This window comes from Nilaparvata lugens, chromosome 1 (assembly GCF_014356525.2).
Source record: "Nilaparvata lugens isolate BPH chromosome 1, ASM1435652v1, whole genome shotgun sequence".
Taxonomy (NCBI): Eukaryota; Metazoa; Arthropoda; class Insecta; order Hemiptera; family Delphacidae; genus Nilaparvata; species Nilaparvata lugens.
This window is the reverse complement of record NC_052504.1, coordinates 3,899,171-3,915,113: the sequence shown is the minus strand read 5'-3', so window position 1 is coordinate 3,915,113 and position 15,943 is coordinate 3,899,171. Positions and strand designations below refer to the sequence as shown.

The 15,943-nt window shown below is 33.7% G+C and overlaps 1 protein-coding gene across 1 annotated transcript; it reads left to right on the top strand.

Annotated features, from left to right (window-relative positions):
• Positions 1-1,490: 1,490 nt before the first annotated feature.
• LOC120351307 lies at positions 1,491-15,151 on the top strand. The gene is made up of 4 exons (XM_039428069.1): positions 1,491-1,788; positions 3,394-3,493; positions 8,219-8,441; positions 13,229-15,151. The coding sequence occupies exons 1-4, from the start codon at positions 1,775-1,777 to the stop codon at positions 13,438-13,440; spliced, it is 549 nt and encodes a 182-aa protein (XP_039284003.1). The 5' UTR covers positions 1,491-1,774; the 3' UTR covers positions 13,441-15,151.
• The last annotated feature ends 792 nt before the right edge of the window (positions 15,152-15,943 follow it).

The following is a 15,943-nucleotide window of genomic DNA, read 5'->3' as shown; positions in this document are numbered from 1 at the left end:
GGGATGAGACCTAGTGCAATCTAATTTTATATTATACACTACTATGTTCTGAATTTTGTGAGAATCGTAATAGCAGTTTTTTGAGATCCGGATAAAATACAAACATCTAAACATATAAACAGAAATTGCTCGTTCAAGTATAGGATAAGAAACAAAAATTTAAGCACAAAACGCACACTAAAACTTTGAGTATCCTATTATCATTATAATAAGTTGAAACAACATTAAAATACTTTCTTAATCCCAAAGTTAATGTAGCTGGTTCAAATATCAATCAGTCAAATCGGTCTTGTTGATAAATATAAAAATTTGATGAAAATATTACAATATTTATTTATTTAAACATTGATAGATACAATATGATTCTCAACTATGAATGATTGGGAAAGGAACAACGGGTTAACCCAAACTGTTTCCTTCCCAAATTTGGATAGAAATTGACCAAAAATCAGGTTATGTTTATCACTTCAGGCCAAGTTTTGTCCAATTTTGAGTCCAAAATATATATAAACTAGGAATTTAGAATTGAGATAAGTTGAGAACCAAAATAAATAAATTATTCCACTAAATCATCACTAGATCATTATTTCGGGTTACCGAGATACATAGCTTTGAATAAAGAAATTGAGCATTATTGGAATATTAAGTAGGTACAATTAACAATAAATTTTCCATTTTTCGACCGAATCTGACTTATGATGTTATGATGCATGATTTTGAACCGCCTTGACAAGCGGAGAAGATGAAGTGTAGTACGATGAGATCCGAGCATTGTGTCAAAAGTTATAAGTGTTTGAAATTTTGATCCTTGAAGTGTCCTTGTGCGTGCCTCTCCACTGGGAAATACTGAAATAAGTGCATCCAACGGGTGATTCTTCTCATAGAACATCATTTCATGAACTTATATATTGTATGCGAAATATCACTGTGTGGACAATTTAGTTTGTGATGATGGTTGAAGCTGGAAGTTATCTGTTTTTCACAATACAAGGAGCATTGTTGACAGGTGTACCTGGAAATCTATATGAGATAGAGCGCTCTACCTGTTCTCAGATTGTAAAGCACAAAATTACGCCCAGAGGGATTTTGAATTATACATCTAAATGGTTACAATCGGAAAATATTGTTGTTCAAAAACTAAAATTCATCAAAATTGATTTTTTCTTGAAATTTCACTCATTTTTGGAAAATCATAACTCAATACTCATTGCAGATAGACAGTTCCGAATGATCTCATTCTATTCAGAATTTTATAATCTGAAAGAAAGACAAGAACAACTTTTTCTGTCTGATTACTGGATTTGGCGGAAATAGCTAAAAACTGGAAAATGAGCTGAAAATACGAAGTTTTTGGGCCACCCTGTATCTAGCACAAGGAAAGTTTGTATGAAGAAATTGATTCTGGACTTCTCTCATGTATGCAAATAATATATTAAAAAATCAGAACTACAATATATATTGCAAGCACACCCCCTTTTTTATGTCTAATTTGACTGGACTAATCATCAAGAACTGATTTCCTACAAGACTGGTCAGCCCGAGTCGAAAGCAGAGAATTGGATGAAAATTTATTAGGAAGTGTGTAGATGGAGGGCAGAAGGTTATCTCTGACAATATTGATAGTAGCCTACAGCAGCCTCAGCTACCAATAGTCTAAATAGTGATGGAGCATTATTCCAATAACTTGTATCCACTTGCTGATAACACCGCAGATGACGTTAATTAATGTCAGTCGACTGACAGCCATCTAGGAGAAAGTATCCAGCAGATAATCATGTCTTGTTTACGGTGAGTAAACCCAAAAACTGTTCTACTTTTAAAACAATTTCTTTGGATTCGAATATAAAATTTACATGATGTTGTTTTCCATGAGGAAACACTATGAAATATATTTGATTTAGTTCAGACACTGTGTATCTTGAGGGTTAAGTGTAAGAGAGGGCCGACTGCGACCTAACTTCGTCCTCCTAGGTATAAAATAAAGGCAGTCATTCTATTCTTTCTTTGTAAATATTAAAAGAAACGCCAATTTTTATAAGAGGCCGATGAAGCTTCTCCTCTGTAGTGGAATGCATTCCTCATTTCATCAAAAAATTAAGTGTTTTTAAAAATATTTACAAAGATGCACATAGTCTAAACTACAACAAAGTAGAGTTTACCTTCATTATAATAAATGCTATCAATTTAATTACTCCATTAACATCTAGTAAACACCAATTTGATAATCAGAGTAATAAACTAATAAATAAAATTCCGGAAGACTTTATTAAGGATAAAGAAACAAAAACCAAATTGAAATTAATAAAATCCTGGGTTTATTTTTGATGAAATAAACATCTATTATATTCTATTCTTATCCATATTTTTGCGGTTCGTAATGAAAAGAAACATTGAAGAGCATTTATTATTCTTGAAACTCTGCTGTATCGAAATCATGTATCTCATGACCACCTTCTCATTATAAAAATCAATCATTACTCATATATGAGGGTCAAAGATGTGAAGCGACAGAGTAATATTTGAAAAGTAATTTTTCAATCCAAATACGATTATCCCCAATGAATAAATCTACTGTCAAATTATTATTGTAAGAGAAATATTTAGCTACTTTCATAATTTTCATCAACTCTATGATTAAAAGTTGCGGGTTTCAAAGATTACAATACAACATTTCTTGAGGGAGTTCTCCAACCCAGGGGGTCACTAGTTTATTCATTGGAACCTCAAGGCTGTTCGGTACACCTTTTTATTTTTATTCAAATTGGATAATCTTCTTCAATATAATTGTTAAGATCATTATAAGAGTGAGAAAAAGTGGCAACTGGAATTAAGTGGTCTAATAAGCGAGTTATGGGTGTGAAGTGTTGAACTCAGTTTCTTTCCAGATCATAAACGGTTCTCCAAGTTTCCATTGAGGTTTTTTTTAATACATTCAGAATATCATTGGCTTTTGTCTAATGGGGTTTTTCGCGAATTATTCCAAAATAAGCAAGTTATCGAATTTACAAAAAATGTTACCTTGTTATTTATGAACGATATGGGAAATGAAATGTTTTAGTTTGGAGAGATACATTTTTTGATTTTTTAAGAGAAATTCTGCTAATATAGTCGAAACCGTTTATGATCTGGAAAGAAAACGGAGTTAGCACTTCAACAACCCATAACTCGCTTATTAGACAACTTAAAAATTTCAGTTGCCACTTTTTCTCACTCTTATAATGATCTTAACAATTATATTGAAAAAGATTATCCAATTTTAATAATGAAAAAAGGTGTAGGCCTACCGAACAGCCGTAATTCCATACATTTCTATTACCATTATTGTAATTGTATTTATTATTGTATAAATGCATTTTCTGGAATAAAGAATATTTGAATTTAATTCTTTTACAGGCAAATATTCAAACTTTGCATCTTATCGGCTTTGATCTCAGTCTCATTCAGTGAGGAACAGGCTTGTCCTACGTTCACTAAATCAGAGGATGTCACCAAGGTAAGATCATTTTGGTAGAGAATAATTTTTGGTTAGCTTCAATAATTTTTTGCTACAGCCTTGAGGTTTCTTTAGTTTCATTAATAAACCGGTAAGAGTGATAAATAATTTTATAAATTATTGTGATTAAAAATTATTAATGATTTATAGAGTGTTCTGAAAAAAGGTGCCCATAACGTATACAAACGCAACCTTTAAGAAAATAATCCTCAATTACATACAAAACGCATAAAAAATGGACAAAATCTGTTGAGTTCTCTACATTTCATGCGTTTTGTATGTATAATTAAGGATATTTTTTAAAGGTTGCGTTTGTCTATTATAGACTTATTTTACATCTTTCTCTTCGAAATTAAATTTTGTACAAGTTGTGTAAAAAAATATGCTGTGTTTATTGTACATTTAACATAGTAAATCTGCTTCAAACCTTGAAGGAACTTGTTTTTCGGGACCAAGTTTCACGTATTTCGTCACATATCGTGAAAAATATCGGGGACCGAGCTTCGCTCTGGAATACAAAAGCATAAACAATTTATCACGAAAGAAGAAATTATAATAACATTCATAGTTCATACAGAAATGTTCCATCTAATCACAGTAAATTGACATTAATTTCTAGAGGAATACAAAAATTTCCCTCACAAAGGCTGGGTTGCACATAAGCCGGTTAAATTTTAATCCTGATTAATTTCACGTGAACCAAATCAGAGAAGACCATTTCAAAAAGATGGATTTACTGGAATTAATCAGGATTGAAAATAACCCGGCTTTTTTGCAACCGGCACTAAGTACCTGATTGAATGATTACAAAAGTTCAACAGCTGAGTCATAATTTTGACACAGTTTCACACACATGAACTCGCTCACTCACTTCTATCATCAACAGACGACGAAATAATTATTATCATCTGTTTTTCCAAGGATGAATAATAATTATCCTTTTAATGCCTTTCAGCGAGCTTTCCCAGGGATGAGACCTTGTGCAATCGAATTTGTATATTATAAACCTACTATGTTCTGAATTTCGTGAGCATCGTTAGAGCCGTTTTCGAGATCCGGTGAAATACAAACATATAAACAGAAATTGCTCGTTTATTAGTATAGGATTACTGTAGCTACAGGTCTGTAAACGGTTTTAATCAATTTCTCAGTTCATTTTACATGAAGTACGCTAAAATTGTACATCTTAATATTAACAGCCAACAAATACCCGTAGGGCTTCGTTTCAGCATGGGAACTGAAACTCAGACGAAATCTTTCACTCTGTATAACTTGGTAACCAAACATTTTTGGACCTATGTTAATTAGTACTTTTTTGCTCTTTTGAATTGAGGAATCACGCCCTGACTTATGGGCACCTTTTTCAGAACACATTGTATAAGAGAGATTATTAGTGACTAAATTTTATAAATAATAAGCCTACCGTATGTTGGCTCTTAAATTCAATTCAATTGCTAGAGCAAATAATAATTTCTCTGAATTAAAAGTACTATGTTTAATCATAGTTTCTAAACGTCTGAACCTACACAGTTTTTGAAAAAAAAATCCAGAAATATTATGTTATGGTAGGTTGCTTTATTCCGAAAATAAAATTTCAAGATTCAATATTAAAGACTCATTCTCTGTGATAACCATATGGAAAAGCCTTATCTGCATGGTCATTGTTTCAAAAGTAGTCCTAAATATGCGTTCCACTCAGTAGTGGTGAGTTATATAGAGCATAAATGTTGTTGATTAGATGACAATGAAGTTGTGACGTAATATCATAGAACCTATTTGTCAAAGTTCAACTGTTAGGCATCTTAACAGATTATTTACATACTCAGTACCAATATAAAGTGTCGACGACCTCTTCATATAATATTTGATATTTCATGTATAAATTTTCCACTGTTTTCAATCCAATGTCAATTATATTCCATATCGTCAGTATAGTAGGCTACCTATCAGAGGATCTAATAAAGTCAAAATATCAAAGGATCTAATAAATATCAGAGGATCTAATAAAACTCAAAGTTTTCATAACATAAATTATCTAGTTTTCTTGTTCTTAAAATAAATAATTATAGGCATACCCTATTCAGGATCTGATTCAATTCCATTTATTTTATTTTTAATTATTCTACTACATACTATCTATATAAGTTACAACACAAAAATAATGTATGGTTCTATAGTGAGGTCCACGTTATAATGGCAGTGTTTGATTAGCAATGGTATTGCTATCCTTGTCTTTCATTCAACAAAACGAATAGCGCTATCTCTTTCGAGCTTTGCTCTGTTGCCAGATCGTCTTTAAAATGTAGAATTAATAATATTAATTAACAAAATATTTCATCTGAATTATGTAAATTCATGATGAAATTATTGTAAAATATAATTTATTGCTTAATAAAATATAATTGATTATTTTAAACGTGAATGAACAGTTAATATTACTCTAATAAACCTGCATCTGCAACCGTCTATAGAAGGCATTGACAAGACAGAGGTTCGGCAACGTTTTTCACCTATCTTTCTCCATTAAAACGTTGACCTCACTATACCCACGGTATCAATGAGTCGATTTAGATTAGTCTAGATTTTAGATTAGAATAATCCTTTGAAATAGTTCAAATTTAATTTTAGTCCAGTTTAATTATATCGAGAAAATTAGGGATACAACCAATCAAAACTTTCATTTGTTATCAAACATATATCTTACAGAGTTACAAATAACAACCCTCTTTTTCGAAAATATATCTCAATATCAGATATAAAGGTGATGAAGGTTCCCCCTCAAAAATGCCCCTCTCCACCTTCACCTTGATTTCCTCTTCTCTGTTATCGAGAATTATGGTTGCCTCACCACCAAATTAGGTCCTACCTTAGATTGGCTGTTATGGTTCTTTTTATTGTGTTTCTTTCTATCTTTCTTGGTTTATGTTTTCAGAATTGTAGTATTGTTTAAGGCTGCGCAAAGGCTAAAAATAAACTCTCTACTGGTGATATTTTTCAAAGTTTTTCAATTTGTATACTGTCAAGCTATCGAAATGAAAAAGTTTCTCAGAAAAACATTTGTTTCTATTATCACTTTTTGACATATGAGCGCCTAAAGTTTAAATTCTTGGGACAGAACATTTAAAATTCGGTAAGAGATAAATCCATAAAATTTAGAGAATGTATTGAAATTGTAGATTCAATAAGACAAAAAGTTTCTAGTTTCTAATAATATAAATTTTTGAGAAAGTTATTCCATATACCAAAAATAATTATTAGTTCAGTTATTTTTGTAAATTGAATTACTTTCTCCAAAATTTATATTTTTTGGAAAAAAATTGTTTTATGCAATCAACAATACCATGAAGAATTCATCCAATAAATTTCATGGATTTATCTCTCACCGAATTTGAAATGTTCTGTCCCAAAAATCTAAACTTTAGGAGCTCATATCTCAAAAAATAATGTTCGAAAAAAATGTTTTCCCGAGAAAACTTTCTCTTCTTGATAGCTTGATAGGGTCGATGTCAAACGAGGCAAACGACAGAAGAGTTCTGCGACAGTCGAGACCAGCGACGGTAGAGACCGGCGACATTCGAGGCCATCGACGGTAGAGGACTCCTGAAAAAGTGGACTCAAATGTCGCCTGCGTTAGGCGACAGTTGAGGCCACTCTAATTTTTGTACAGCCCCGACAGTCGAGACCTACGACGGGAGAGGACTCCTGAAAAAGTGGCCTCAAATGTCGCCTGCGTTAGGCGACAGTTGAGGCCACTCTAATTTTCGTAAACTCCCGACAGTCGAAGCCTACGACCGTAGAGGATAGTAAAACAGTCCTCTACGGTCGTAGGCCTCGAATGTCGTCGGTCTCGACTGTCGCGCTCCCGCTTGATAGCTTGAATCAAAAAACTTTGAAAAATATCACCAGTAGAAAGTTTCTTTTCAGCCTTTGCACAGCCTTAATGTAGATGACGCATTCATGTATAAATATCGGGGCACCGATCGTTATTTATTTATTGACTTTTGATAAACCAAACACAATTCTTTAAAATGATTGGGGAAGTACTAACAGGCACAGCCCAAAACTGTTTCTTTCCCGAATTTTTATTGATACACTATAAATAGTCTAGATAGTAGGTTATGTTCCACACACTTGATACAGGTTCTTTTTTCTGTTCAAATATTTGAAAACATAAAATTTATAATTTAGATTATATACAAACCAAATTGAATAACAAAATAGCACTCACTAATCACTTGAAATTGTCAAATAATGATCAACTTTGAAAATTATGATATACTCATGATTATCATGTCATGTCCACAAATCAGATTATGTTGATCAAATCGATTAAATTGTCAAGCTAGATAAAATTTCTCGCTCATTGATTATAATTACACAGCTGGAAATAATTCTGTCCCTCTACCACACAGGCACACGCATCTTATGTTATCGAGAGACGACGAAATTATCATCTGTTTTCCAAGGATGAGTTATCCTTTTAATGTCGTTCAGCAAGTTTTCAAAAGAATGAGACCTAGTGCAATCGAATCTTAATATCATAAACCTACTATGTTCCAAATTTCGTGAAAATCGTTAGAGCCGTTTTCGAGATCCGTAAAACATAAATAACCAGATATAAAAATAACCAGATATATAAATACAAAAATTGCTCGCTTAATATAATAGGATATAATTATATGTCTTCAAGAAAGAGATTGATTGATTGACTGATTGATTGAACAGCTAACCGGAACCTGGTACGTCGTCCGAGGAATTGAACATAAAGCAGTGAAGCAGAGTGTGACAAACAAAGCCGCAAAATCATGTCCACAATTGAAGATCGAAATCGAGGCGTCCTCTGAAGTGAAGATTTCTTGGCTCAAGAAAAATACTACAACAGAGCAAATCAACTATTTCCGCATCAAAGGAGACAAATCCAACATATTGATTAAGCAAAGTAAAGAAGGTAAGTGTAATAATTTATAGGGTAGAAATAAAAATAAAAATCTAAGCACCCTCTTGTAAAATTACCATAATGGCATCATAGCTGAAACATGCTGTGATTAACAATTCTACAAAAGGGAACTTAGATTTTTATTTGTATTTAAGAGTAGCCCTAACGAAAAAAGATAACATTGTGTACTATAATATAAGGTAACCGTTAACTGAATAAATATGAAAATCCTGAACAGAAATATTATTGAGATTCTTGAATTTTTCCTATTTTTCCGCCAATAATGAGGCCTACAGTAATAACGGAACCGGTACTAATTTTTTTGGTGAGTTTTGAGATGATAGTTTTATAGTCTTTGATATAATAGTTTTAGATATAAGTTTTACTATTTCTGATGGACTTTGAGCCTAAAGCCTGGTTTTCATTAGTAGAGTTGAAGCTGCGTTTACACCGCAGCAGTGACAATTTTCCTATTTTTCCGCCAATAATTAGGTCTACAGTAATAACGGAACCGGTACTAATTTTTTTGGTGAGTGATAGTTTTATAGTCTTTGATATAGTTTTGATATAATAGTTTTAGATATAAGTTTTACTATTTCTGATGGAATTTGAGCCTAAAGCCTGGTTTTCATTAGTAGAGTTGAAGCTGCGTTTACACCAAAGTTATTAACAAAATGTTAATAACTTAATCCTTATAAATTCTATTAGATTGGACATAACTTATCATACACATGATGATCATATGTGTTTGTCAAGTTCAGTTCAATCCAATAGAAACTATAATAACTCTGGTGTAAACGCGGCTTTAGTGGTAGAGTTCCCTAACTATCTTGTGAAGCAGTAAGTAGTCATAGAGAAACAAAAGCGTTAGTAGATATACCACGGTATAGGGAGTTTATGTCGTAACTTTTACTGTTATCTCACGCCAATTACTGTTAATTATTGTCGATTCTTACTGTTTTGGCCGGGTGAGAGTGTATGAACGGTATAATATGAGAGACTACCAGTGTCACACAGCTTCAAGGGAAAGAACTACGTGGACTATCGGTTTGAGATAACAGTAAAAGTTACGACATAAACTCCCTATTCCATGGGATATCTACTTGGGCTATTCTTTCTCTATGGTAGAGTAGAGTTAGCTCGGTAGAGTTAGTAGCCTATGCCAATTACTCGACCACTAAGGCTCAACTCACACTTACGCGACTTAGGTCGAGAAGAGACTCGACTCTAGTCGAGAGCATGTGTTTCCAAATGGTGACACTCAGACCAGTCGATTCTAGTCTCCGCGACGTCATCATTTGAAAACACATGCTCTCCACTAGAGTCGAGTCTCTTCTCGACCTGAGTCGCGTAAGTGTGAGTTGAGCCTAACTCTACTAGTGAAAACTAGAGCTTAGAAAGGTAGGGATACAGCGGTGACGATGTAGCCGTACTAATAAGCGGACAACGACGTGTTTTCTTTAATGAGTGTTCAACACCGCCTCATTATACGCTTACCTAGTTTCCTCTCTGAAAGCACTGAGTCGACTGAGTCTAATATGACAGAATTGGCAACTGCGCTTCTTTCTATGACTCTATTAATAACTGTAATTGGCTGATATCCCTCCATTTCTATTCACCCCGCATATCCCTCCAAGTCGAAGGTTGTTTTAAATGGGCTATAGCCACTGGCATCGACTCTATAAGGCCTGGGTGGGCTGGAGTCCACCCAAAAAAAAATATTTTAATATTACCGTACCCAAAACATATTTTGGGGGCTGAGCCCACCCAAAATCTTGATCAATTATTTATTATTGTGAACAGATATAGCATTTTGATAACTGTAAAATATTCTTAATTATTCTTACCCAGCCTTTGAATTCTTCTACTGGGGGAGGTGTTACAACCTTGTGAGGTTCGAAACTGCCGCCATTACATTATTTCAGAGACATTACATATCCAATCATATTATTCATTATGCTGCCAGAGTGTGGCAGCACTGTTTAAAAAGCCAGTTGGGCAACGAGGAGTTTTTGTCTTGCTTTGTTTTGTTGAAAAATTGATACTCAACCAATATAGATGCGTAGCCTACTTTTACAGAGCTCGGTTACAGAGCTCGACCGACCGTCAGTGCGTATGTACCATCCTGACCATACGCATCCATAAATCAGTTTTACACATTCAGAGCTCGACCGACCGTCAGTGCGTATGCACCATCCTGACCATATGCATCCATACATCAGTTTTTCTGACTCACAAAATGGACGCCTTCACAGATTGTTTAATTGCAGCGTATTATCTTCGTAAACGAAAGATTAAAAGACGTAGATATCAAGTCGCCCAACGAACATTTCAAAGGGAATTTATTACCATTATATCCATCATTGCTTGGGGATGAAGATACATTTTTTATCTACCTCAGAATGTCCATCAGAAATTTTGATGAGTTATTTCGAGCTTGTATCACCATCGGGAATACTTGCAGTCACTTCAAGCTACAGATCAAATAAATTTAGATAATATATGATTTTTCCAATAATTGATTTCCCAAGAAATGATTGAAGGAATGTATAGAAAAACTCTGAATTCAAATATGACACTATTAATTCAATTCATTCATTATGCTATTCAATTCAATATCAGCTGATTGTCAGGAAGAGATGTCAGCACATTGGTTATGTTGCGATCGGGCTACTGATCAGTACATATCTGAAAGCTTCTATTCGTTTCAATAGCACGTCAGTCGACCGATGGAACGGATGCGCACGAGCTCGACCGATGGTCTTCGTACGCAGTGTAAAACGCATGGTCCTGACCGTGCGCATGCGTACCGTCAGTCCTGCTCTGTACGGATACATGGAATATCTATGGAAAAGACAAGACTGACGTACGCACTGACGGTCGGTCGAGCCCTTACAATTCATACAAGTTTTAATATTTATTTACTTCATTTCCATGTAGGCTAAGTTATAACAAACTGAATCTAAAATATTCTCATTTATTAAGTTTATCTCCAATGTTAATAAATGTCAATGTTGGAAGTAAAAACAATATATAGAATGAAATACATGCTTATAAATGAAAAAGGCTCACATAAATCTAACATTCAATTCCAAGCAAATTGTCCAATTTGAATGCCAATAAGTTGAGGACATATTATTCTCAATGTTCTTTTAACAGGCCTATTCTTCATTACAGGATTAATGTTAGATTACAGGTTTACTGTTTAGTGTTTACACTAACTTTCAATGTTGTTATAAAAGAACAATTTAACGATGAGCCGCATTCATTCACTTGAGAAGTTGAAGAAATACTTAAATAAAAAACTAACAAATTTTATGAGAACAATAAAAATCAAGTTTTCATTCTATTTTAGTCAAAAATAAATTGCTACTCAGCATATAAACAATTGTATTGTGTTTTGAGATTCTCTTCCCTGGTTCACCAATACTGTGTGATAAGTGAAAAGGCCTGATTATATGAAAAAAATAGGTTTGAGTGACTACAAGACTTGACCTATTTCGGACTATGTGTAACCTTATCTAAATTTGGGAGAGGAATAGCACAAGGTTACCTTATTTTTTCTCTCCCTATAACTTAAATGATATTTCAAGAAAGAATAAAGAATGAACCAACAAAAAACATATTACAGAACCAATTTAAAATCATCTTACTAAATCAAAATGCCTCTAAAAGCTAGTTTTTAATGGTGAAATCAGGCCTAAAAAAGTTTCTAGGCATATTAAAACTTAAACATTTTTCGGGGTGAACACCCGGACTCCTCCTTTTTTTGGGGGAGATTGGAATACCCCCTCCCCTCCAGATCACAGACCAATGGGTTTTGGTAAGTCGGCGCCCATGATCTATTGCTGCTCTTTAAAAATCATTAATCAACAATAATTTGATAAATATTCTGTGGTCAAGAGTCACAGCTCATGCGGTTAGCAGTGATGTCTCACTTTTATTAGTGCCTTATGTTACTTCCCTTGTCCTATTACGATAGGTAAGGAAAGTATTGCTTTCCCAAAAAAATTAAGGTACCTCAATTTCTAAATTTCTATACGTTTCAAGGTCCCCTGAGTCCAAAAAAGTTGTTTTTGAGTATTGGTCTGTATGTGAAAATCTCTACAATTCTAATGTTCAGTAACATTTTCATCTAAAATTGAAAATAATCTCGAAATTCGATAAAATGTTATTATTCAATTGCAAATTATTGTTGATTCTATTAAATCATTCACTATGAAGAGATAGCAGACCTCATGTGTGTCTCCAGCGTTATTGCCCTGTCACCAGCTGGCTCAAATCTTTGAATAGTAGACTTGAGATGCGCGGGAACACTAGCGTCAGATGATCAATTTTCATAACGGCAAGGGAAGTTGTGTGAGTGCGCCACACCAAATTTTTTTCATTTCATTCCTTTCTGTTTTTTCTCTGTTTTTGGTCATTCCATCTCATTATTTCTCTTTTTTGAGCATTCTTTTCCATTATCTTCATTGAGCTTTATCATAATTACAAATAATAGAATATTCCTATTATTAAGATGCACTAGATAAGTTTATTTGCAACTTACCTGCGCTCAGGCTTATGCCTTAGCAGGTTTTTTTTCCTGTATTGTATTAAGTGTATTATTTTGTATACAATATTGCATAATAGTATGTTATTATTCAATTGTATTTTTGTCTTGAAAATGGAAAATAAATTTGTTTTGATTTGAGTGTGTTATATTTTGTGTATTGACGTAGTCTTTTATTCTATGAATGTTATGGCAATAAAATTATATTCATTTATTAAATAATATTCTGTGTTCGTCTCACTTTCAGGAAATAAACAAAGCATCGAGCGTATTCAAGTTTTGAAGTTGGACGATAACTACATAACGATTACGATGTGTGACCTCGGGAGCCGAGTTGCCAGCGCTGTTTTGAGCCGAAATCCAGTGTTTGATGACTCACATGTGTCAAGAGCTACAAATTTACTAACAGCTCAAGGACTGAGTGTTCCAAATGTCTATAATAGGTGTACTGGTTCATGAAAAGTTTGAACAATATAATTATTTTCTATAGTACGAATAATATCTTCTTCCATAGAGCTCCGAATCTATTAACAGCTGAAGGGATGAGTGTTCCAAATGTCTATAATAGGTGTACTGGTTTATGAAAAGTTTGAAAAATATTAATTTGTTGAATATTAAATAATTTTCTATAGTTAAAATTAGTTATTTGTATATCTAGAGTGAAAAGTTCTTCCTGTGGGAAAAAGTTTGAAGCCCGAGGCAAAGCCAAGGGCAACAATTTTCCTGAGGGAGAAAAAGTATTTTCCGCTCGTGATGCACACAAAATTTTTCCTCCATCTACATTTTTTTATAGAAACTGCAAATAAAATCATTCTAATAACTTACGTATTGGTGACAATGTTTCCTAACAACATAACCTAAAATCTAAAACCTAAAAACCGGTCGTCTGATTGGCACTGCCGATTGCGCTATCTATCGGCAAAAGTTGTAACAATTATATCAGCTGGGCAGCTACCAAAAATGGCTGACTCCAGATCTCGTGGTTCAGATTTGAATTGCAGATCAAAAATATTTGTTAGCTGGTATTTTGAATAGAATAAATATTTTTAAAATTGTATAAATTTTTATTGTCTACTAATATTAAGAATATAATATCATACAAACATATATTTCATGAGTTGATCAAATTTCTGGTTGTGGTATTGAATTCAGTTGACTCAATGACAGACACTTCTATTATGCTTTCTCATCTGAGCTTAGACTTTCTAACTTATTACCATCTTAGACCAGTTATAGAATAGACACGCTGGGAAGTCTAGCCTCTGAAGACAACATCTACTGCCAAATCCACCCATCTTGACGTCACAACCAAGCTAACAACAATGCATTGTTCAACAACAATGTAAGTTACACACCACAAACACTTACACAACAAACTCAAAAAAGTTTTCTATAATTTCTTTACGATGCGTGACGTCACTGTTGTGACGTCAAGATGGGTGGATTTTGCTTCATCGACTTTCAGTATGAATATACAATGAGCCGTGTCTATTCTATAACTGGTCTAAGATTACCATGTAAGTTTTTTAAATAGAGATGCTTCCCATGTTATTTAAATGGAGCCACTTTTCCTCCCTAGGGAGTTTTTCTGTTTTTTACTACCGAAAGCGAAAAAGTGACACTTTAGTATTATGTTTCAGGGAGTAAAGCTAGTACTTTTTAGACAGTAGGTGGAGGAAAAATATATTTTTCCAGAGAAATGTTGATACTATGTTTATTTTACCGTTGATAATACATTTTTCATGACTAGTAGGAAACCCGTGATCCACAAGGATCTATTTTAAAACTTGACGTAATGAAGTCTTGAAGAATTGAAAATCGGCCTATAACCATTCCCGGTTGATTAAGAATCTATATGCAAAATTTCAAGTTAATCAGTTGAGTATTTCAGACGTGATGATGCGTCAAACATAATTATTCTATCTTGTACTTGTATGAGCCAGTTCTTTCCTTTATCATATTATAAATAAAACATAAGATTTGTAATCAAGAAAACCTACTGTACGTAAAAAATATGACTATATTGGATAAGTAGCCTACATACATTTCTCAATTACAGAAAGCATTTAAATGCTGGATTGATTCAGCGAAAAATTATTTTGTTTCTACAAAATATAAAAATCATTGTGCCTCATTTTATACATCTTCATTAAACGGATTTTGATTGTGATCTACGTTTTTTCTTTTAATCTATAAATATAAAAGCGAAATGGCACTCACTCACTGACTGACTGACTGACTCACTCACTCACTCACTCGCAGAACAAAATCTACCGGACCAAAAACGTTCAAGTTTGGTAGGTATGTTCAGTTGGCCCTTCAGAGACGCACTAAGAAATCTTTTGGCAATATTTTAATTCTAAGGGTGGTTTTTAAGGGTTTGAAGTTCGTCTTTTAGCATGTATATTCTTCTTATTCCAATCTCTTAATTATAATAGAAAAATTGTCCATACCATATTCTAATATAGAACTATAATCTAGGGCACGGTATATAGAAGAAGTTTTTTATCTAAATACCGTGATATAGAGAGAGTACCTCTTCGAAACAGTGTTGCTAACACTGGTAACTAAATTAATAGTTTTGTCAGGTTGGCATTAAGTTGAGTTGACTTTGTTAGGTTGGCACCATGTTGAAGATTGAAATGCATTTATCGCGGAAAAATTGATTGGGCACTGCTACTTCAATCAGAGCTATTCCTGGGAATATTATATTACTAGCCGTCAGACTTGCTTCGCTCGCCATATCCATTTATTCTGGACCCCCGACTGGATCGTCCTAACATATTACGATAAAAATGATCAAATGAAAAATGCAGGCGAGCAAAGCGAGCCTGCTGATCTCATCCTTGACGATCCAGTCGGGGGTCCAGGGGGCGGAGCCCCCTTGCTAGACGGATATGACTAGCAGAAAGCCCGTGCTTCGCAAGGGTCTATTTTAAAACTTGACAAACTGAAAACTTGA

Coding starts and splice junctions, on each gene's coding strand:
- LOC120351307 (XM_039428069.1), top strand. Junction 3,494..8,218: donor AATCAGAGGATGTCACCAAG/GTAAGATCATTT, acceptor TTGATTGAACAG/CTAACCGGAACCTGGTACGT. Junction 8,442..13,228: donor GATTAAGCAAAGTAAAGAAG/GTAAGTGTAATA, acceptor TCTCACTTTCAG/GAAATAAACAAAGCATCGAG.